At 53.9% G+C, this 22,908-nt stretch overlaps 2 protein-coding genes across 2 annotated transcripts in view; one reads left to right on the forward strand and one right to left on the reverse strand.

Moving 5' to 3' along the window:
- LEXM (lymphocyte expansion molecule) overlaps positions 1-16,852 on the reverse strand; it is a 32,358-nt gene extending 15,506 nt beyond the window's left edge. The window contains exons 1-9 of the mRNA XM_046660651.1: positions 16,803-16,852; positions 15,884-15,971; positions 15,230-15,394; positions 14,938-15,060; positions 9,799-9,936; positions 9,499-9,642; positions 7,787-7,948; positions 6,587-6,712; positions 4,709-4,842 (exon numbers count right to left, since the gene is read on the reverse strand). Coding sequence (XP_046516607.1) covers positions 4,709-4,842; positions 6,587-6,712; positions 7,787-7,948; positions 9,499-9,642; positions 9,799-9,936; positions 14,938-15,060; positions 15,230-15,394; positions 15,884-15,971; positions 16,803-16,852 — 1,130 coding nt within the window. The remainder of the gene's footprint in view (positions 1-4,708; positions 4,843-6,586; positions 6,713-7,786; positions 7,949-9,498; positions 9,643-9,798; positions 9,937-14,937; positions 15,061-15,229; positions 15,395-15,883; positions 15,972-16,802) is intronic.
- Positions 16,853-21,547: 4,695 nt separating this feature from the next.
- TTC22 (tetratricopeptide repeat domain 22) overlaps positions 21,548-22,908 on the forward strand; it is a 21,131-nt gene continuing 19,770 nt past the window's right edge. The window contains exon 1 of the mRNA XM_046663007.1: positions 21,548-22,243. Within this exon, the coding sequence (XP_046518963.1) occupies positions 21,677-22,243 (567 nt within the window). The 5' untranslated portion in view covers positions 21,548-21,676. The remainder of the gene's footprint in view (positions 22,244-22,908) is intronic.

Raw genomic sequence — 22,908 nt, forward strand, 5'->3', positions numbered from 1 at the left:
ATGGATTGAATTCTCCAATCAAAAGACATGGAATGGAGGGATGGATTAAAAAACAAGACCCAACAATATACTGCCTCCAGGCAACACACCTCAGCTCCAACAACCAACACAGGCTCAGAGTGAAAGGGATAGAAGATGATACTTCAAGCTAATGGCAAACAAAAGAAAGCAGGTGTTGCCATACTTATATCAGACAAAGTAGACATCAAGATAAAACAAGTAAAAGAGACAATGTTAAAAGGGACATTCACCAAGAAGATGTAACACTTATAAATATCTAGGCATCCAACACAGGAGCACCAAAGTACATACAGCAACGACTAACAAACCTAAAAGGAAATATTAACAACACCACAATATCAGTAGGGGACCTCAACACTTCATTCACATCAATGGACAGATCATCCAGACAGAAAGTCAACAAGGAAACAGAGGAAGAAATGAAAAACTAGACCAGATGGACTTAATAGGTATGTATAGAACACTCCACCAAAAACAGCAGAATACACATTCCTCTTGAGTACACATGGAACATTCTCAAAAATAGACCATACGTTGGGAAACACGGCAAGACTCAATAAATTTAAGATAATTGAAATAGCATCTTTTCCAACCATAATGCTACGAAACTAGAAATTATAAGAAAAAAGCTGAGAAAGGGACAAAGATGTGGAGATTAAACAACATGCTATTGAACAAGCAATGGATCATTGAAGAAATTAAAGGAGAAATCAAAAAATATCTGGAGATAAATGAAAATGAAAATATACCATACCAACTCATATGGGATGCAGCAAAAGCCGTATTAGGAGGGACATTCATCGCAATACAGGCACACCTTAACAAACAAGAAAAATCCCAAATAAGCAACCTCAAATTACACCTGACTGAATTAGAAAAAGAAGAACAAACAAAGGCCAAAGTCAGCAGAAGGAGAGAAATAATAAAAATTAGAGCAGAAATGCTATTGAAACAAAAAAAGGCAGTAGAAAGGATCAATGAAACAAAAACCTGGTTCTTTGAGAAGATAAATAAAATTGACAACCCCCTAGCCAGACTTACAAAGAAAAAAACAGAGAAAGCTCAGATAAACAAAATTAGAAATGAAAGAGGAGAAATAACAACGGATACCACAGAAATACAATGGATCATAAGAGAATACTACAAAAACTACATGCCAACAAAATGGATAATCTAGAGGAAATGGATAAATTCTTAGACTCTTACAACCTCCCTAAGCTGAATCAAGAAGAAACAGATCATCTGAATAGACCAACCACAAGGAAAGAGAGTGAAACAGTAATCAAAAGCATCCTAAAGAATAAAACCCCAGGATCAGATGGCTTTCCTGGGGAATTTTACCAAATTTCAGAGAGGATTTAATACCTATCCTTCTCAAGCTATTCCAAAAAATTAGGGAGGATGGAACACTTCCTAACACATTCTACAAAGCCAACATCACCCTGATACCAAAGCCTGACAAGGACAGCATGAAAAAGGAGAACTACAGGCCAATGTCACTGATGAACACAGATGCAAAAATCCTCAACAAAATATTGGCAACCCAAATACAGCCACACATCAAAAGGATCATACATCATGATCAAGTGGGATTCATACCAGGGACACAGGGGTGGTTCAACATCTGCAAATCAATCAATGTGATACACCACATCAACAAATTGAGGAATAAAAACCACATGATCATCTCAATAGATAAAGAGAAAGCATTTGACAAGATCCAACAGCTATTTATGATAAAAAAAAAAAAAAACTCAACAAAATGGGGATAGAAGGAAATTATCTCCACATAATAAAGGCCATATATGACAAACCCACAGCCAACATCATACTCAATGGGCAAAAACTGAATTCCATCCCTCTGAGAAAAGGAACAAGACAAGGATGCCCACTCTCACCACTCTTATTCAACATAGTACTGGAGGTTTTGTCCAGAGCAATTAGGTAAGAGAAAGGAATGAAAGGAATCCAAATGGAGAGTGAAGAAGTGAAACTCTTGTTTTTTGAAGATGACATGGTCTTATATATAGAAAACCCTAAAGAATCAATTGGAAAACTATTAGAAATAATTAACAACTACAGTGAAGTTGCAGGATATAAAATCAACTTATAAAAATCAGTTGCATTTCTATAGTCATGAGACTATAGAACTTACAGAAAGAGAATTCAAGAACACAATTCCACTTAACAATCGCAACTAAAAGAATAAAGTACCTAGGAATAAATTTAACCAGAGAGCTGAAGGACTTATACAATGAAAACTATAAGACATTACTGAAAGAAATCGATAATGACATAAAGAGATGGAAAGAGGTTCCAAGCACATGGATTGGAAGAGTAAACATAGTTAAAATGTCTGTACTACCCAAAGCAATCTACAGATTCAATGCAATCCCAATCAGAATCCCAATGACATTCTTCACAGAAATAGAACAAAGAATCCTAAAATTCATATGGGGCAATCAAAGACCCCGAATAGCTAACGCAATCCTGAGAAAAAAGAACACAGCTGGAGGCATCACAATCCCTGACTTCAAAATGTACTACAAAGCTACAGTAATCAAAACAGCATGGTACTGCCACAAAAACAGGCACACAGATCAATGGAACCGAACTGAAAGCCCAGAAATAAAACCACACATCTACGGACAGCTAATCTTTGACAAAGGAGCCAAGAACATACAATGGAGAAAAGACAGTCTCTTCAATAAATGGTGTTGGGAAAACTAGACAGTCAGAATGAAAGTAGACCATTATCTCATGCCATACCCCAAAATAAACTCAAAACGGATCAAAGACTTGAAGATAAGTCCTGAAACCATAAAACTCCTGAAAGAGAATATAAGTAGTACACTCTTTGACATGAAACTTAAAAGGATCTTTTTGAATACCATGTCTTCTCTGACAAGGGAAACAAAAGAAAAAATAAACAAGTGGGAATTCATCAGACTAAAGAGCTTCTGCAAGGCAAAAGAAGCTAGGATCAAAACAAAGAGACACCCCACCAATTGGGAGAAAATATTGCAAATCATATATTTGACAAGGAGTTAATCTCCATAATATATAAAGCAGTCACACAACTGAACAATAAAAAAAAAAAGCCCAATCAAAAATGGGCAGAGGATATGAACAGACGTTTTTCCAAAGAAGATATACAGATGGCCAATGAACACATGAAAAGATGTTCAACATCACTAATTATCAGGGAAATACAAATCAAAACACCACTAAGATACCACCTTACACCTGTTAAAATGGCTATAACACTAAGACTAAAAATAACAACTGTTGGAGAGGGTGTGGAGAAAAGGAACCCTCATACACTGCTGGTGGGAATGCAAACTGGTGCAGCCACTATGGAAAGCAATATGGAGATTCCTCAAAAAACTAAAAATAGAACTACCATACGATCCAGCCATCCCACTACTGGGTATCTATCCAAACAATTTGAAACCAACAATCCAAAGTAACACATGCAGCCCTATGTTCACTGCAGCGCTATTCACAATAGCCAAGACATGGAAGCAACCCAAGTGCCTATGGACTGATGACTGGATGAAGAAGATGCGGTATATATATACAGTGGAATACTACTCAGCCAGAAAAATGACAAATTCATCCCATTTGCAGCAACATGGATGGACCTGGAGGGAATTATGCTAAGCGAAATAAGCCAGACTGAGAAAGACAAACACCAGATGATTTCACTCATATGTGGAATATAAACAAACACATGGACAAAGAAAACAGTTCAGTGGTTCCCAGGGAAGGGGGCTTGGGGGTGGGCACAGGGACTCAAGGGGAGCACTTATGTGGTGACAGTCAAGAAATAATGTACAACTGAAATTTCACATTGATGTAAACAATTATGAACTCGATTGAAAAAAATTTTTTTTCAGACATGCAGTCTATCAAAAATGTTACCCGCCATTACCCTCTGTGAGGAAGCCACCGAAACAGGGAGTAAGTCAAGAAGGAGGAAGACACAACAGGATTACTTTGAGAAATATAAGCATTTAAAAGTTGGTTTTCCCTGAGCAATCTGATCCCCAGCATCTGGTCCTCACGCCCTCACTGCATTTTCTAATATCAACACGATGAGATCTAAAGTGCATGTTTATCCACATTTTAACACTTCTGAAGTTCAGACTGCATTGCAACTGATGGCGTCTTAGGTCAATAAAATACGGCAGCGGCTAACATTTGCAAGCTGTTTTACAGTTAGCCAAGGTATTTCATGCACCCTTTTTCCTTAGGCTCCACAATGACGTGCTGAGACAAGTTTTACCAACTGAGTCATGAACACAAGAAACTGAGGTTCTGCGTGGAGAGCCCCCAAGGCAGCGCCTCGACTGTGTGGCCGTGAGGAGGAGTTAGTGTTTATTGAGTTCCTTTTCCTTGTACCAGGAGCTCTAGAGAGAGCATCTCATTTGGGCTGCCACCGTCCTCTGCTTATCTGACAGCTGACAAGTGAGGCTCAGAGAGGTTAAGTGATGCGCCCCACCTCACACAGTCAGTAAGCAGCAGAGCCAGGATCTGAACTCTCTCCACTGCCATGGCTGTTTGGCTGGCACTAGGAGCAACAACTGTGTTCCCACAGGAACCTTGCACAAGGGGGAAAGCCCCAGCCCCCCCACAGGAAGCCCCCGTGCCCTTGCCCCGCTGCTGGAGCTCCAGCGGCACTCACTGCAAGAGCCTGTCCCAGGCCGGGTTGGAGGGATAGCGCTTGGACCCACTCAGGTACAGGGACCGATAGCGCTGCCGTCGGTCCTTTGTCTCCATCAGCCAGGGGTTGAGGTAGCGGCCCACACCTACCGGGTTCTGCACAGGAGAGGATGCAGGACATTAGCAAGCCAGACACCTGGCTTAGAGACCTGCTCTCAGGCGTCCGCCCTCCCCCAGGCTCCTCCCTACTCCATCTGTTATGGGTTGAATTGAGTCCCCAGAAGATACACAGAAGTCCTAACCCCAGTACATCAGAGTATGATCTTACTCGGAAATAGCTGCAGCTGCAATTAGTTAAGATGAGGCCACACTGGAGTAGGGTGGGCCCTTAATCCTATGTGACTGGTGTTCTTAGAAGAAGAGGCACGCGGAGGAAGACAGGCGCATGAGGGAGGCAGAGACTGGAGTGATGCATTTACAAGCCGGGGAATCCCAAGGATTGCCGGCCACACCAGAAGCTGGAGAGAAGCCAGGAAGGACTCTCTCCTCTAGCTTTCAGAGGGAGCACGGCCCTACCCACACCCGGACTCCAGACTTCCAGACTCCAGACCGTGAAAGGATAAATTTCTGTTGTTTTAAAGCACCTAGTTTGTGGTACTTAGTTATGGCAGCTTTAGGAAATTAATACACGATGCCACCCAGAAACCAGGGTCATAGATACGAGAGGTGGCAGCAGACAAGTTCAGTGAGGAGATGCCGCCTGCACAGGGTGACTAGTGAGGGCAGGAGCACCACAGGACAGACACCCCACCTTCTGCCGAGAAGTGGAGCCAAGGGTGGGCAGGGAGAAGTTAGGAGTCAGACACTAGTTCAGGGTGAGGCAGGACTTGCTTCTGACCAGGGAAAGGGCAGTCTCATGGGGGCAGGCTCCCGGTCCAGGGGGTGCAGGCAGAGGGGCTTCCTGCCCTGGGGCAGGGTGAGCTCAACCTCTGGAAGCCTGACCTCACACCAGCCCCTCCTACGGTGGAGTGGCCGGCCATGGGGCAGCAGCATGGACATTTGGCTCTTGTCTAAAGATCTTATTTGAGGTCCCTGAGTGAAGACCCTCTTCCCTGCAGGGGGTGCGGGCTGGAGGTGAGACAAAAAAGGATGCTGGGGATTGAGAAGCTGGTTCTCACAAGGATCAGGCAGCGCAGGGGATGTGAGCACAATGGGGCCAAGCCATCACTGGGGAAGGTGGGGGGGGGGGGGGGGGGGGTGCAGGAGGGAAGGCTGAGGTGTGGGCTGCGGGATGGGGCAGTGCAAGCATAATGGGAAGGCAGGTAAGTTACAAGCAAGACGTTCCCAGGGACACCAGGAGAGAGATTAAAAATACACAGCTATTCATACCCAGGCAGAAGTAACCTGTGCTCCTGGAAGCCAGGACACGAGCTACCTGATGGGGAGGGAGGTGATGGGGGGTCCTGGGGTGCAGGAAACATGCTCTTCCTCGCCCTGGGGGGTGGTTACCCAGGTGAGTCTATTTTGTGACAAGTCATGGAGCTGTTCACTTAGGATTCATGCACCTTTCTATACAATTATTAGACCCCAATAAAAGCGCGCCTAAAAACTGAAGGTCGGGAAGGAGGTTGAAGCCCAGCGCCATTTGTGTAAATCAAGAAGGCAGGCAAAACCCAGAACACTGACCAAAAGAGAATGGAGGGAGCATTTCCCCAGAAAATGAGAGCATGGGACGGCTCTGAGGTAGTGTCCCTTAGTGCACTGGTTCTCAACGTGTGGTCTCTGGACCCGCAGCATCTGCCTCACCCGGGAACTTGTGGGAAATGCACATTCCCAGGCCTGCAGCGGCAGGGGAGGCTTCCCGCCCATCACCGTGTGCCCCCAACCCAGACCCACTCACCCAGCTTCCCACAAGCATCTGGTAGGCCTTCATGCCCATCCTCTTGGAGGACAGCAGGAACGGTGGCTGGTTGACCTGTCTGCACTCCTTCTCTGGAGGAAGCCACATCCCGGGACCAGACGTGGCCTAGGGGTAAGAAATGAAGGCTGAAAGCTGGAGAGGTCTGGGGTGCTCAGCCTGGGGCCAGGGCAGGTGAGGGCTCCTGGGGCTGACCTCACTCACCTGGCGGCCCTGGACCTTGAGCCCAGGATGGTGGGAGGTACCCAGCCACCTCCCAACTCACCAGGAGCCCATCTCTGGAGGTGAAGGGACCCTGTAGTGCCTCATGACCCATGCCACCCATGCTAACCCCCTCCCATCAGCCTGACACCTCTCTCCAGGTTCCCAAGGGTCCTCGTGGCCTGGCAGGGTCCATAGAGATGTTCCGGATCCCAGCCTGGGGAGCGAAGCTACACAGACTTTGGAGCTAGATGAGCTGGGTTCCAACCCCGGCTCCTTCTTGCCCTTGTTGGGGGAGCCTGGGCAAATCCCTTCCCATCTCTGGGCCTCAGTTTCCTTTTGTGAAATGCAAATGATGATCCCTCCCTGGGAGTGGAGGGGGCTGGCAGGTGCCTGGCCCAGAGCAGGCATTTGGGAAACGTTAGCACCCTTTTTCCTTCCTCCAGACTCCAGTCCTTCCAAAGCCCTCAGCTGTTCTCTCCCCCCGGGGGGCAGGCTCTGCTTAGGGGGCCCCGGCTAGAATCCAGGCCTGTCCAGACCACTGGCTGCCGCCCCCCCCAGGGAGAAGCCCACCTGTCCCTTGGACGGAACAGGTGTGCAGTCCCTCTGTGGAGGTAGACCCCTTATTCACACACTGCCCTGCCCTAGGTTTTGCCCTATTCCCTCTGGGGGGAGTGGGTGGAGCTCAACACTGGCCGGCACTTCCTGGGGACAAGGCTCCATGCTGTGGGCTCTGGTCCGCAACTCCTGCAATTCGCACAGCCACCTGGTTACACTCAGGCGTGTGAACCGAGGCCCAGAGAGTGAGTCAGACTGACCCCACGTGACTGGTAACTGCAAGACCAGGACTGGGAACCAGGCAAGTCTGATAGCCATGGCTGAGCTTTCCCCCTGAAACAGCCACCCCACCCCACCCCGGCCCGCACCGGAGGGCCACCTTCCAAGAGAGGATGGAAGGAAGGCCACGGGGGGGACACTGACTAGTTTTCGGGGGCACTGGCTAAGGGTGGTCCAGTAAATCCTCTCTGGAGGGGTTTTTGGGTTGCGGGGAACTTTCGAAAAAACCCCACGCTTCTGATTGTGACGTGAGTTAAGTTCTTCCACAAAACTCTTGAAATTCATCAGTTCCCTGCAGGTTTTTCCCTAAGAAACAGAGAGGAAAAAAAAGATACATGTTAAGCCAGGAAAATCAAGACCACCTTTCTGGACTCTCACCAGCAATCAGAGAAAAGCAGGCAGCACACGATGTGGCCTCACTCCCCACCCTGCCTGCCCATGTCCCAAGACCAGGCCGACCCCGAGGCCCAGCCGGACCTGGGCAGTTCAGATACTGGCCCCCGCCAGGGCTGGGTTAGTCCGACAGAGCCTCCTGCACCCCTACCTCCGTGCCACACCCCACCCCCAGCTTGCATCTGTCCATTCCTCCCTCCCTCACTCATTTCATGGACCCTTACTGAGCCAGGCACTGTTGTAAGCAGGAGCGACAGTCCAAATATTTAGAATCCAGTGTGATGGGGGAACACAGAGGGTCTTCAGAGCAGTGAAACCACTCTGTGTGATCCTATAACGGCGGACACTCATTACACGTTTGTCCAAACCCACAGAGTGCACAGCATCAAGAGTGAACCCTAATGAAACCATGGGCTTTGGGTGATAGTGACATGTCGATATAGCTTCATCAGCTATAACAAATGTACCCGTCTGGGCGGCATGCTGGCAGTGGGGGAGGCTGTGCGTGTAGCCGGGCACAGAGGGTACACAGGAACTCTGTGCTTTCTGTTCAGTTTTGCTATGAACCTAAAACTGCTCTAAGAAGTCAAGTCAAGTATTTTTTAGATAATAAAAAATACTATTATGTGGCCTGGGCATTGGCCAATCTGGATGGGCATTGGCTGTAGGGCCTGAGGAGGGTCACGAGGCCCCTGCTGTGCTGGGCAGGACCACCTTAGTCGCTGGTCATGGGGAGGTCTGGGGGCCCCAGCGAGGAACCAGGTTGGAGGGTTCATTCAGTGGCTATTTACCAACTGGTCCAAAAGTATGTCGACATTTCACCACCACCACCCCCTTCCTAGCGCTCCCGATGCCCCTGGCACTCACCACCTGCCGACACTCTACATGGTTTGTATTAGACAAACACGTGAGTCCATTGCTATGAGCATGAAGAAAACAAAGCGCTACGGATCGCACAGCAGGAACTCGATGGTGCAGGAAAGGGGGGCGTCAAGCTACAGTTTACCTCAGTTTCCCCTCCCGGCTGCCCAGTTCTCTGCCTTGTTAACACTGCCACTAACCCAGCCAGCCTAGCTGAGTCTGTGATGCCTGGGAAGTGTTTCCAAAACAGCAGGACACCCAGACCTTCACTGTCAAGGTCCCTCAGGCCTGTGGCCAGGCTCTCATCCAGCCCTGGCCTTTGTTCCTCTGCACTTCCCCTGCAGTTCACGCCGGCACAGAGGAAAGAGAACTCGGGGCGAAATGAGACAGACATACTGGGGTTCGATCCCCAGCTCTGCCCCTTACCAGCTGAGCGGCCAGCCTTGGTCTCCATATTTAACACAGCGAGCCCTCCCCTCCCTTGCTGTGATGGGGAGGTGAGCAGCTACAGGGAGGGCCCTGCGCAGCACCTGGCACACAGGGGGGTGTCCTGGTGTCGATACATTACTCAGGAATGCACCCCCACACCCCCGGCTACACACCTGCACAGAGTAATGTCCGTAAGGCTGGGGCTTGCTTCGGTCGCCAGAGAAAGTGTCATAGGGGCCGCGGGTACCCATGGATTGCGCCAAGTACGTTTCGATGCCACTTTTGATGGTGTAGGTGCCCGGTGCCAAACCACTCCCCTAGAACAGAGCACTGGTGACAATCCCTGCAGGAGAGGTGCTGAAGCCAGCCCATGGTCCCTCCAGGGTCTCAGTTTCCCCATCTGCTCCAGGAGTCTCCCCCGGGACTGTGCAGGAAGGCAGGCAAGGTCCCCCCGCCTCCGGTGAGGGGAATACCTGATGGGCCAAGGGGGGTGGCTTGTTGGTCATCCTGCACATGAGGCCCTCTGAATGAGACCGGTTCCAGGAGCTCTCCTCCAGCTTCGTGTATGGGTTGCCCTTCTCCCCATAATTTCCAGGGCCTGGATAGTAGTTCTGTGGGGGGTGGGGGGCATAAAGGCCATCAATGCCCCTCCTTGCACTGAGTGCATCTGAGGAAGAGACGCCCCCCAGGAGGGGAATGGATGTTCAGGCCTCTGCGTGTTAGCTGCCCCCAGCGCACAACACTGTGGGCCTGGGAGCCTCCACCTCTGCTAGCCTTCGGTTCCAGCACCCCACTGGCCTGTCCGACTCACCCCTTACCACTCGCATCCTACAGCCCACGCTTCAGCCCAAGGGGGCCCCCTGCAGTCCCCAAACACATGCCATTCTGCCACCCTCCCGCCTTTGTGCTGTTAGCGCCACCTGAGATGCCCTTCCTGCCTTCTTTGCCTTGGAAAATTGTACCAATCCTGCAAAGCCAGCTCAAAGGTCATCTCTCCGGGGAATGAAGCCTTCCTTCCGCTGGCACCCCAGACAGTTGCTTGCTTTGGTGGTCTCGGAAGTCCCACCCGTTACACCCCTGTGTCAAAGCCCTGCATTTGCATGAGTGCGTTTCTCACAGTGCTGTGAACAGCACTGTGACTCAGAAGGATGTAGAGTCCTGGGTTCAATTCCTGCTTCTGCTGCCTCCTGGCTGAGGGGCCTTGGGCACACCACTCATCCTCTGAACCTCATGGTCCACATTTGTAACACGGGGATGGGAAGACATTTTTCCAGGGTAACGGGGATGAAACTAAATAATGTCTACAAAGCCTCCTGCACAGTGACCAGCCCACCGTGGGCACCAACACATGATGAGTCAGGGTGGAGTGGCTGTCTTGGGGGGCAGAAGGAGGTAGGAGAGGTTGAGAATTGTGGCTAAAATGAGCATCTGGGGCCTCGACTGCCAGGGTCAGAAGTAGGGTCTTCGTAGGTGGAGCCAGGAGAGCCACCCTGCTGGGGGGAGGAAGGGAGGGGGGGTCGATGGGGGAGATGTCCGTGGGTCGAGACCTAGCAGGATGCTTGCTGCCGCTTTGCATCTTTTAGCCACGAGGGGTCACTGCTGCTCCACGGATGACTCAGCCCTGCCCACCTCTGGCCCCTGGAACTGGCCCCCAGGAGGCAGCCCAGAATGGGGCGGACAGGGCAGAGGAGGCAGGGAGCTCTGCTGGGGAAGCCAGGCCGCTGCGGACACCAGATGTGCTCGCCTTCAGGGGAAGCAGACTACCCACTGCCTCCTTCCAGAGCCCGGGGGTTCCAGGTGTGTTCAGGAGAAAGCCCCCAGGTAGGAGACTGGGTCCCTGCATCATGAGTTAGCTGCTTCTCAAGCCTAACATCATGGTTCTGGAGGTGACCCGATGAAATAAAATCAGTGCCATCCACGATTAACAGATGGGGAAACTGAGTCTCAGAGAGGCGAACCTCGCTTCCAAGGTCCCATCTCTGGAAGGGGCTGCACTACGGCTCCAACGCCAAAATCCACTATCCTTCGGAGCCTCTGCTGTTTGCCCAGCACACTGGGGGCACCGGGGTGGGCAGGCAATGAGCACCACAACGTCCCTGGGCCTCAGCAGGGAGGGTCAGGACAAGGGGCCCAAGCAGGTGGCTCCTGGAGCTCAGGACCACGCTGCGCTGCGGGCAGAGCCTCATCTCCTTCAAACCTTCGGGTTCAGGGTGTACGACACACCGGGGCTGATGTGAAAGATTGTGAGTTTATCTGGAATGTCACATTGTCAGAGCTTCTGGGACCCAGGCAAGAGTGATTAACTCTGGGGTTGGTGGCGGGGGGGGGGGGGGGGGGGGGAATGCAGGAATCATAACTTAAGATTTTTTTAGCTGGACCTTGAAGAAGAAGAAGAACCCCAGAAGACAGTAGGGGAGGAGGCAGGTCCTCCAGGCGGGTCCCCCAGGCCGGTGGGCAAAGGCAAGGAGGCCAGTTGGGAGAGGTTTGCTGGGAAGAGGGAAGGGAGGGCCCTGCAGGCCGTGAGGTGTTGAGACCTGACCCTGAGGCGTGAGGCGCTTCGGAAGGGGCCTCTGGCCATGGCAGGAGACCAGGAAATCCATGGAGAGACCAGAAGGGGATGGAGAGGGGTGGTGGCTGGGCCAGGGCCCATACCGTGGGGACGGGAAGAGGACCAGGCAAAGCACAGACCCCAGTGACTGCGGGGAATCAGGTGCCATGGCTGGGTTTCCCGCTCTGGCGGCTGGGTGGGGCCATTCCTCCACAAGAGATGCTGAGTTGTGGGCGGGCAGAGGGTGCAGAGTTTGAAGTATCTGGGGGACCTGGGGGTGGGAATCTGCAGACATCACATGGAGCCCGCGGGGCGAGGGAGATCACCCCAAAGAGGAAGGTGGGGAGGGCAGGGGCTGGGAAAGCGGTGCCGTGGAGGGAGGCTGGCAGAGGAACTCCAGGGCTAGGGAGCCCAGTGTCCTCGAAACCAAGAGAGGGGAGGGTGCATTGAGGGAGGGGGCGGTGGGCCATGCCCAGGGCCGGTGGGGGATGGAGCTGGGAAACCAGAGGAAGCATCGCCTTTGTAGGGGCTGTGGTCAGACAGCCCCTGCCCTCTGGGGAAGGACTCAGGGGACCAAGGCAGGCACCCTGCACAGGTAGCGTTTGTAGACCTGCAGTAGTGCAGGGGCAAATGGAGGCAACAGAGACTAGTAAAGGCCATCAGGGTCCCAGCCCAGGTCTCATAGTGAGACGATGATGGAGAAAAGCAGGCCCTGGACGTGAGTCTCCCCCAGGGAGTGCCTTCTGCACCCACCGGGCACCATCACCTCCTTGAACTTACTGTCTAGCCCTGAGCCCAGGAGGGAGCCTGCGGGGCCCAGCCAAGGTTCCTGCAGAAGCAGATATGGGGACCGGGGGAGGAGAGGCAGCCAGAAAGGAGGGACAGGCCATGGCCCCTTTACCCTGTTCCGCCAGCACTCACAGATGCCCTGGTGCTGGGGGCTGGGGACACGGGGCGGAAACAGACAGCATCGGCTTTGCTCCCCCACTGCTCTGCCATCCGCTGGCTGGGCTCTGACATGAGAGCCTGGGCTCCACAGACAGTCAAGGAACAAAACCCCCGTGAGCAAGCCTACACGGAAAGCGCAGGTGACACGTGGACACCTTGGATTCCAATCCTGCCTCTGCCGCTTGGTAGCTCTGTGACCCTGGGCTCTGCACGCCCAGCACCTGCTTCACAGTATAGTGCCTACTTCTCAGGGTTGTTGTGAGGATTAAATTAATTAGCACACTCAGGGGCTCAGCACAGTGCCTGGCCCACGGTAAGTGCTGTGTTAAGTGTCAGCTATTATTACTTTACACTCGAAGGTAAGGACTCATTTTTTAATGCCTCGAGGCATCCCCTCTCCCTACGTTGCAGTTACAGCTTCTGCACTTGAAGATGCACGTGCCCGTCCCCTGAACATGGCAGAGCAACTTCCAGGCTTCACAGAGGTTTCACAGTGGAGAGGTGTAGGGAGAGGCCCTGGCTCTGGGGGTGGACATGCCCCAGCTTGGTTCTCAGCTGCCTCACTTGCAGCTGTGCAGCCTGGAGCAAGTTGCTTACTCTCTCTGAGCCTCCAGGGCCTCATCAGGAATGACTATAAAACATTAGAATGTTTTAGAGCACAGGTCCTTAGGAGGCAAGCATATACTTATTTAATCCACAAACACTTATTGCATGCCTACTATGTGCCAGGCACAGCTGGGACCAGGAAATTCTGCAGTGAACAAACTAGGCAGATGTGGTGCACCCTCAGGGGCTGATGTCCAGTGAGGGAGAGACACTAAATAAACAATCACAATAGGGACTTCTAGGAAAGTGAGATGTCACCTAGTGGGGGTCAGGTCAGACCTTGGAGCTGAGAGCTGAGGGGTGAGGGGCCGCTGTGGGGAGAAGGGCATTGCTGGCAGAGGGAACAGCAGGAGCAAAGCCCCAGCTGAAAGAGCACGGTGCGCTTGAGGAGCTTGGAGGACAAGAGCGTCCGGCGCAGAGGGCGCCAGGGCCAGGGGAGGCCGGGCACTTAGTGCCCAGCACCTGCTCGGCATGGCGCGGCTCTTGCTTCTCCCTCACAACTCTACTGAGCTTGAACCCCACTCAGTGTCCCCCCACAGGGATGATCACCCACCCACAGCGATGCCACTGCCACCCTCCTGTCACCCCACCTCTCACGGATGCCTGCTGCCACCCCACGAGTGGGGTTCGCCTCCAAAAACGTAAATCAGGGCCCTCCCCCATCAAAACCCCCCACCGTCCTCCCACAGCACTTGGAAACAAACCTGAAGCCCCCACCTTGCTGAAAGGTCCTCATGGCCTGGCCCTCACTCCTCTGTGCTCTTACCTCCTCCCGCCTTCACCTACTCCCTCCAGCCACACTGGCCTCCTGCCTGCCAGTCTAAATCGCCAAGCATGTCCCCATCCCAGGGCCTCTGCCTCTGCTGTTCCTGCTGCCTGGAAGGGTATTCTGTAGATACTGTGAGTCTCCATGGCTCACATCCGGCAGGTTTTGCTCAGATGTCACCTCCTCCCAGAGGTCTGCCCTGACTACCCTGTAAACTGCACCTCCATCACTCTATCCTTTCTCTGTCTCATTTTTCCTCACAGGCTTGATTATATATGATTTGCTTCTTTGCACGGTTGTTTCTACTACAAGGACACCAGCGCCATGCGGGCAGGGACCTTGTCTTCATCACTGCTGGGTCCCCAGGGCCTAGAACGGTCCACGGCACTTATTGGGGGCTCAATCATTATTTGCTGGCTGGCTGGCTAGATACCTAAATGGATGAGTTTGTTGAGCAGCTAACGTATGCCAGGATCTCTACTGGGGACTCAGAGATGAACCAGACCCGCCTCTGCCAGCAGGAACTCCCCGCCTGGCGGGAGAGACACGTGAGGAATGGATAGACGACAGCCGGTGGGCTCGAGGCTGTGGCACTGGAAAACAGAGGGGCTGTGGAGACCCAAAGGAGAGCCTGGCCCAGCCTGGGGAGGAGACACGTGGGAGGAAGGGCGCGTCCAGCACCTTCTGGGCTGCACGCTCTGCAGACAGAGAGCGGAACGGGGAGCCGTCTACGAGGACACCTACCCCAATGAGTCCTCGGAAGCGAACCTCCCCGGAGCTGAGCAGCCCCCGCGTGCTGCACGGTTTCTGCTGCAGCTGTTCCAAGAAGTCTTTGAAGTTGTAGGAGCCAGGCCCCAGCTTTTCCTTCTGCCCCAAGAGAAGAGAGCAGAAGGTGAAAACTTTAAACTTGGGAATGCCCGCATGGGAAGGAGCCCCGGGGGTAGTATGGGATGAGCTCTAAAGGATGAGCTCTACCCGGGCCTGGGGGACACTGAGGCCACCAGGCAGTGGGGAGCCGCGAGGCCCCGGGCCTCACCTGCAGCTTCTTCTCCCTCAGGATGGCCTGGTACTGGAAGTGGGGCAGCTGGGTGAGCCGGGTGGCTTCCTGGGCCTTTGCCCAGCCTGTGCCCACCTCCTTCTTTAGCTTCTTCTTGCTGAAGCAGGTCTCCTTGCTGCCATAGGTCCCAGGTCCTATGTGGGACTGAGTCAGCACGCAGTCAGAGCCAGGCCAGCCACACCCAGCCAGTCCACCCACAGAGCAAGTCTTCACCAAGCCGCCACTCTGACCTGGGGGTGGCCAGGCAATGCCCCTCTGTGGCCCACACCCCCAGCACCGAGCCTGGTACCTGGGGCATGGCACTCAAGGGACAGTCAACACACTGGCCCCCATACTTTGGAGAAGTGCAGTGACTCGTTCAAGAGCCCACAGCCAGTCAAGGCAAGAGCTGGGCACGGAGCCCAGGGCTCTGCGCCCCCCCCCCCCCGCCCCCCCCTTCTTCACTGCACCCCTGCGTTTATCAAACACGTCTGAGGCCCAGCTCTGAGCCAAGCTCTGCGCTGAGGTCTGAGGGCATGGAGAGGTGTAAGGCACAGCCCTCACACAGCTCAGCTCACCGGCCGGCCACGGCGGGGGACTCGGAGGGGCAGGGCCAGACCACGCCGGAGAACCAGGGAAGCTGAGCAAACTCACCACGTCCACGGAATGCTGCCTGGAGTACGGGGCTTCCGTGAAGGTGCTGAGCTTCTTCTGGTTGGGATAAATGGCGGAGACGTCAAACCTAGGGAGGGACAGAGGCAGGGTGAGAGCCTAGTGCCTGGCACCCAGCCCTGGCAAGGGCAGTTCTGGGGGCTGGGGGAGTGGCCTCCCAGGGGAGGTGACTTTGGGGCTGGTTCATGAAGGATGAGCAGGGCTGCTCCCACCTCGGGGTCTTCCTCCTTCCTGGTTCCCTCTCCCTGGATACCATTCTTGCCTGGTCCCCTCACCCCTGTGGCGGTCTTTACTCAAAAGCACCTTCTCAGTGCAAGCCCCAGCCCATTCCTCAGCACTTGCCAGCTCCTTCCCCCCAGCTCTCTTTTTCTCCATAGCCCTTATCACTATCCAACATTTTACATACTTTTCTGGTTTGTTTATTATCCTCTCCAACCACCCCTCCCCCGGAAGAATGCAAACTCTTTGAGTCCCGGGTTTTGCTATTTGTTCACTGCTGTATCCCCAGATGCTAGAACTGTGCCCGGCCCAGAGTAGGTGACAGATAGATATCACAGGTGACATATATATAGACAGATATCTCCTATGTAAATACGAATGAAAAAGACACCTGGGCTGAGATCCTGACCACGACTTTTGAGCTGATTGACCTACAATGGGCCAAGTCACTTGGCCTCTCTGAGCCTGGCACATGGTAGGTGCTCTTGAGATGGTTGTAAATGACTTAAGAAGGATGGTGAAAGGACTCTGGGCAGGGAAGCGCAGCAGGTTTGAAGAGGAGAGAGACTACGGCCCCCTCCCCTCACTCCAGCCCCCTCCCCTCACTCCAGCCCCCCTCGTATCCCCCTCCCCCAGGCTCCAGAGCCCCAGGCCAAGTCGCCCCGCCCTCGCTCCGCAGCACCTGTGGCTCTGCACCCCGAAGGGCGCTCCGCTGAACCACTTGGTGGCCATGGCGCTGGCCTGCCCCCCGCAGTGAGGTCCTCAGAGACCCCTCCGCGGGACCCTGCCGCTGGCTGGCCCCGCCGCTGCCACGGCAACCGGGCTTTGTGATTCGAGTCACCGAGGTCGGTGTGCGCGTCTTTGCCACGTGGCGCCCCGCCCCGCAGCCGCTGTGTCGCGGACTCTTTGATTCTGCTTCGCGCATTTTCACCGCTTCCCTGTCAGAGGTCCCTCCCTGAGCCCTGCAGATTTAATGGACCCTCCTGGTGGTTAATATGGATGCCATTTGGGCCACTTTAGAGTCATTTGTCGAGAAACTGGTTCTGATTTCTTGCCTTATCCCAGCGCCTGGCAGCGGGCCCGCTGGGGCGCAGCGTTCGCCGGGTGCTCATGGGACACCGAGGCCCACAGAGAGGGCCCAACCTGGGCAGAGAGGGCATCTCTGTTCCCTCCACTTTGGGAAGGGAAGGGAGGAGAAAGGGCGAACCAGCAAGGGGAGGCAGAGCTGAAGGGGGGGAGGCAGGATGCTGAGCTGGACGGAAGAGTTGCAGAGACGGAGTCAGGACTCAACGTGCCCGGACACCCAACACCCACTCTGGGCAGGCACTGTGCAGGGTGCCTAGGACCCAGATGTGGTCTCTGCCTCAAGAGTCTAGTGGGGGAAACAGTGACCACACAATGTGCCCAGGCCTATATGAGAGGGAGGCCTCTGCCACAGTCTATGTGTGGGTAGGTCAGGGAAGACTTCCTGGAAGAGGAGAATTCCAAACTCAACATTGAAGTGTGTGTACGATCTGCTAGGTAAAGGAAGGAGTTGAGGGTATGTGCCCCAACAGGGCCTGGTCAGCTCTCTTCCCTCTGCCTCCTTTATCCCCCCCGCAGTGCGCCATGGTCAACCACGAGATTGTCTAACGTGATCTCCCATGATCACCTTTGATCCTCCCAAGGCCCTAGGCTAAGGCAGGGCAAAGAGCCACATTCCGTTTGATGATGACAAGACTGAAGCCAGAGATAAACAGGACTTTCCCAGGGTCCTACATGCCGCCTGTGGTGGAATTGGCCTAAAGGGACAGTGGGTTTCCTTCCAGGCCCCAGCCAAAGCCCTTTTCACATCCCAGTGTAGCACTTAAATAGGAGGGTCCGACCTCGGCTCAACCGGGAGCTGGACTCTCAGGCCAAGGCCGGGCAGGCATGTGGCCAGGGCTGCCTAGTTGGCGGTGAGAGTGTGCAGCCTCAGGAACACACAGCAGGCACTCCAGTCACACCAGCACAGTGCCACCTCTTCCCAACTGTGCAGCCTCCGGGATTCCCTGCCTTTTCTGATTCTCGACGTTCTTAACCATAACACGAAACTAATAATCTATGTCGTCAGATGGCTGTGAGGATTAAATGAACCACTTTAGGTGCGCTCCTGGCACACAGCAGAAGCTCAATAGGAGGTCATTCTCAGCCCTTAGAAAGGGACTTTCTAGAAGGCAGAGACCACCTCATTCACTCCTGGGGCTGTACCTGGCCCACAGTAAATGCTCTGGAAACACTTGTGGAATGACAAGTGAACGGAAAAACGAGTCTAGTTCAATTCCCAGTAATGCATAAATCCTCGAAGAGACTCATGTTTGAATCCTGGCCCTCCTGCTTCTAGCTGGGGCCTCGGGCAAGTTACTCTGGCCAAACTTCAATTTCCTTGTCTGTGACATGGACACCTGACCACAGCCTCCTGGTGGCACTGTTTTGAGGTGTCGGTGCAGTGTGGCTGTGTGCACTGCCAAGGCCTGTGCACTGGGGGCCCTGCAGCCAGCCCTGGGTCGGCTCAGCTTCTCAGGGTGGCCCGGGCCTGCCTGGGGCTGGTTTGTTTCTTCTCTCCCAGCCTCAGCCCCTTTGCTCCTGGACTCATGGAGGAGTGGCCACAAGATATAGGCCAAGGTCCACTGGGCTGGGAGTCCTGGCTGCCAGACAGGCCAGAGCAGGCCAGGTGAGTCAGCTCTCTGCAGCAAGGCACCTGCCCTAGTCAGCCCAAAGCCTCCCCATCACAGCCACTTACTGACCATAGCAACTAAGTCATTCTCCCCTGTAGGTACTGTTGCAAAAACCCTCCCACCCCCATTATACAGAAGAGGAAACTAAGGCTCAGACAGGGAGAGTAACTTGCCCTGGTCACATCCGCTGAGGTCACACAGCAGATACTGGGCTCCTAGCTAGGTTTGGGAGCTCCTTGGCTGCAAGAGTTCTAACCCATCCAGACTCTGGAGTCATCTGTTGTGCCAATGGCATCAAGTCAAGCTTCTCAGGCAGGATTCAGGCCTCTACAATGGGGCTGTAGCCCCCGCCTTCGGTCCCCGCCCCTGCCATCTCTTCCCCATGCTCTGGAAGCTTCAGCCGCATGCGGCTGCTCTGTCCCCAGCACACCCTGCACAGCAAACCTCTGGCCTTTTCATATGCCTTTCCTGCTGCTGAAGTGCAGCCGTGACCTACCCTCCCCGTCCCACTCCTACTCATCTTCTCAGAGTCACATGGAAAGCCAGGCCCACCCAGGAGGATGGTCATTATAAGAACAAAACAAAAGAAAAAAGAACAAGTGTTGGTGAAGATGTAGAGACATTGGAACATTTGTGCATTGTTGGTGGGAATGTAAAATGGTGCAGCTCCTGTGGAAAACAGTATAGCAGTTCTTCAAAAAATTAAACATAGAATTACCATATCACCCAGCAATTCCACTTCTGGGTATATAAGCAAAAGAATTGAGAGCAGGGACTCAAACAGATATTTGTACACCCATGTTCACAGCAGCATTGTTCCCAAGAGCCAAAAGGTGGGAACAACCCAAATATCCATTGATGGATGAATGGATAAAATATGGTGTATACATACAAGGAAGATCATTCGGCCTTAAAAAGCAAGGAAATGTTGACACAAGTTACAACATGGATGAATCTTGACATTGTGCTGAGTGAAATAAGCCAGACACAGAGGACAAATACTGTATGATCGCACTCATATGAGGCACCTGGAGTAGTCAGCTCATGGAGACAGAAAGCAGGGGATTGGCTGCCGGTGCGGGGCAGGAGGGAAGGGCGGTTAGCGTGCAATGGTGCAGAGTCTCAGTCCAGGTAGATGAAAGTTCTGGAGATGGATGGTGGTGACGGTTGCACAACAATGGGAATATACTTGATGCTACTGAACTGTACATTTAAAAATGGTTAAAATGGTAAATTTTTTGTTAAGTGTATGTTACCACAATAAAAAGAAAAATAAAAGCCAGACACTCTGGGAATCCATCCCTGATCCTCCCAAGCCAGTCTGAGCCCACATTCCATCCCATGATCACCAACAATTCATAGTCACAATTATTTATTAAAATTATTAAATGTTATATTATTACAGGTGAAGGGGCTGGCCTAGTGGCATAGTGGCTAAGTTCATGAGCTCTGCTTTGGCCGCCTGGGGTTCACCAGTTCAGAGCTCGGGCACAAACATACACACTGCACACCAAGCCATGCTGTGGTGGCGTCCCACATACAAAACAGAGGAAGATTGGCACAGATGTTAGCTCAGTGACAATCTTCCTCAGCAAAAAGAAGATTGGCAACAGATGTTAGCTCAGGGGCACTCTTTCTCACCAAAAAAAAAAAAAAAAGTTACAGGTGAAAAACAGTTGTTTTAATTTATCTTTTTATTGTTCAAGTAAATATTTTTTTCCAGGTTTACTAATTGGCTCTATTTCCTCTTTTGAAAATGCTGGTCTATTTTTCAAGAAGATAAAGCACCAGGGTCCCAGGAGCCCAGCCCAGGTGGAACGAGGGCCAGGAAGGACTCGGAGTTCAGGCCTGCTACAAAAGCCAAGCCCTGGGGGACTAGCAGCCTTGCAGCAGAGAGCACACCCGGCCTTCTAGAGGGTAAGGGACCCACCAGACTGACAAGAGCAAGAAAATGGGGCCACAGGTGGAGCGCAGGACGGGATGGGAACCAAGGGGGACGAGTGGGAGCTGACAGTTATCCAGAGCGACGTGAGTGGCCAGGTTTACCCATGATATCCCCCTGCCCCTGGGGGAGGGAAAGTCACATCACATCACAGATGAGAAAAGTCTGAAGTGTGAAATTAGGAAGGGACTCATTCAAGGACACACAGTATCGGGATGGAGCCCGATAGTCTTTCCACAGGGGCCCACTGCAGGGCAGAGAGGAGGCAGAGAAATCCCAGCTGGGGAAGCCTGATAACTAATGGCCAAAGGAAGAGTGGAGAGAGGTGTCGGAGGAAGGAGAACACTGAAGAACTGGGGAGAGGATGGGACAGAGTGAGGGTGGATTCTGTGCACAGCTGGAAGGGCCAGTCCTGACTCTCCCAGTCAGAGAGCTCACGCAGAGAGGCTGGAGCAGCGCCCATGGAGGAAGGGCCTGAGTGGGGTTCAGCAAACTGGGTACCAGGTCTGCTTGGGCACGTACCGGGTCTGTGAGCTGGGGAAGTCCTTTCCTCCTCTGAGCCTCAGTTCCCTCCTCTGCTGAGCAAAGAAGAGTAAAAACACGCCTTTTGCCTTGCACCAGGGTTTGCACATCCTGCATCTGACAATCACCTGTTTTTCTGGCACACCTGGTTGTGCAATGCGGGCGCCTAAAGGCTGCTGAGCAGCGAAAGCGGAAACACCCACAGGGCGCTCCCCAAGCCGACTCTCGGACCCACCCACCGGCGGGAGGCGCCCCGGCACCGGAAGGTGGCTGCGCCCTGAGCCTCCGCGCACCGACCCTCGCCTCTGGCGGCGGGCTCACTCGCGGGGAGCCCGCGTCCACTGCCCTTCGCAGCCTCCGGAGCAAGGGCGAGGCCCGGGGAGCAGCGGGACAGCCATGGCGGAGCCGGAGGCCGCGGCCGAGGACCTGGACGCCCTCATTGATGACCTGGACTACCTCCCGGGCCACTTCCACCTGGAGATGCAGCTGAACTTCGAGCCGCGCTCGCCGGCCTCGCTCCGTGCCCGGGACCTGAAGCTGCAGCGGGACGGCCTGCGGCAGGAGCTCGAGCTAGCGGCCGCCCCGCAGCGCCCCGCAGTCCACCACCTCCTGGGCGCCTTCGCCTTCTACCTGGAGGAGCTGGACGAGGCCCGCGAGCACTTCCTCAAGGTGGCCCAGGAGGACCCGGGCAACCTCAACGCCTGGGCCAATCTGGCGCACGTGTACGGCCGGCTGGGGCAGGAGGAAGAGGAGGAGGCGTGCGCCGGGCAGCTGGCCGGCCTGATGGGCCTGGCGACCGACCCCGAGGCCGCGGAGGACCCCCAGCTCCGCGCCGCGCGCTGCCTGGCGGAGCAGGGCTACGCGCACGGCTTCGACGTGGGCTGCGCCAGCCCGGAGGAGCGCGCGCGGGTGCTGGCCGCTGGCATCGCGCTCTACGACAAGGCGCTGAGCTACGCGCAGCAGGTGGGTGACCCCTCCCCAGGCGGGGGCGTGGTGGGGGGGTAGGGGTTGTGGACCCTAACGTCATCAGGGATGCTCTGGCACCCCAGACTCTCCCAAAACCCTGGCCCTTTGGCTTTCAGAATACCCTTCCGGTGTGCCTCTCTTCCCCATGGGGCCCAGACCAGGCCTGTAGCTTTTCTCTGCTGGGCTAGAAGCGGGACCTGCTTCCTAACGGGACAGCCTGCCTAGGTCTCTCTTCCGGCCACACACAAACTCAACATGGCCAGCTCATCCCTCTTGCCTTGCTCCTCCCAGCGGGCACCTGTCCGTGTGCCTGTGCACACCCACCTAAGTAAAAGGTACAACCTGACATCCTGCCAGAAACTTGGCAGCATTCTTACTTCCTCTCTCCCCCTCACCCCACCATCCCCATCTGCTCAGACCCCAAATCCTGTCCGTTCTGCCGCCTCATATCTCTAAGGCCTATCCATGCCTCTCCGACCTCCCACGCCAGCCCAGCCTTCATCCTTTCCTGCCTGGACCAGTGTAGTTGCCATCGTCCTGCCTGGGTTCCTGCCTCGTCCTCCACTCTGCTGCCAGTGTCGCATTGCCCAATCTTACTGGCCGTGTCCCTCAGCTGCTCATATGCACCCCCACCTGTGTCTCCCCCCCCCCCCCCCCCCCCC

Source organism: Equus quagga, chromosome 5 (assembly GCF_021613505.1).
Source record: "Equus quagga isolate Etosha38 chromosome 5, UCLA_HA_Equagga_1.0, whole genome shotgun sequence".
Taxonomy (NCBI): domain Eukaryota; kingdom Metazoa; phylum Chordata; class Mammalia; order Perissodactyla; family Equidae; genus Equus; species Equus quagga.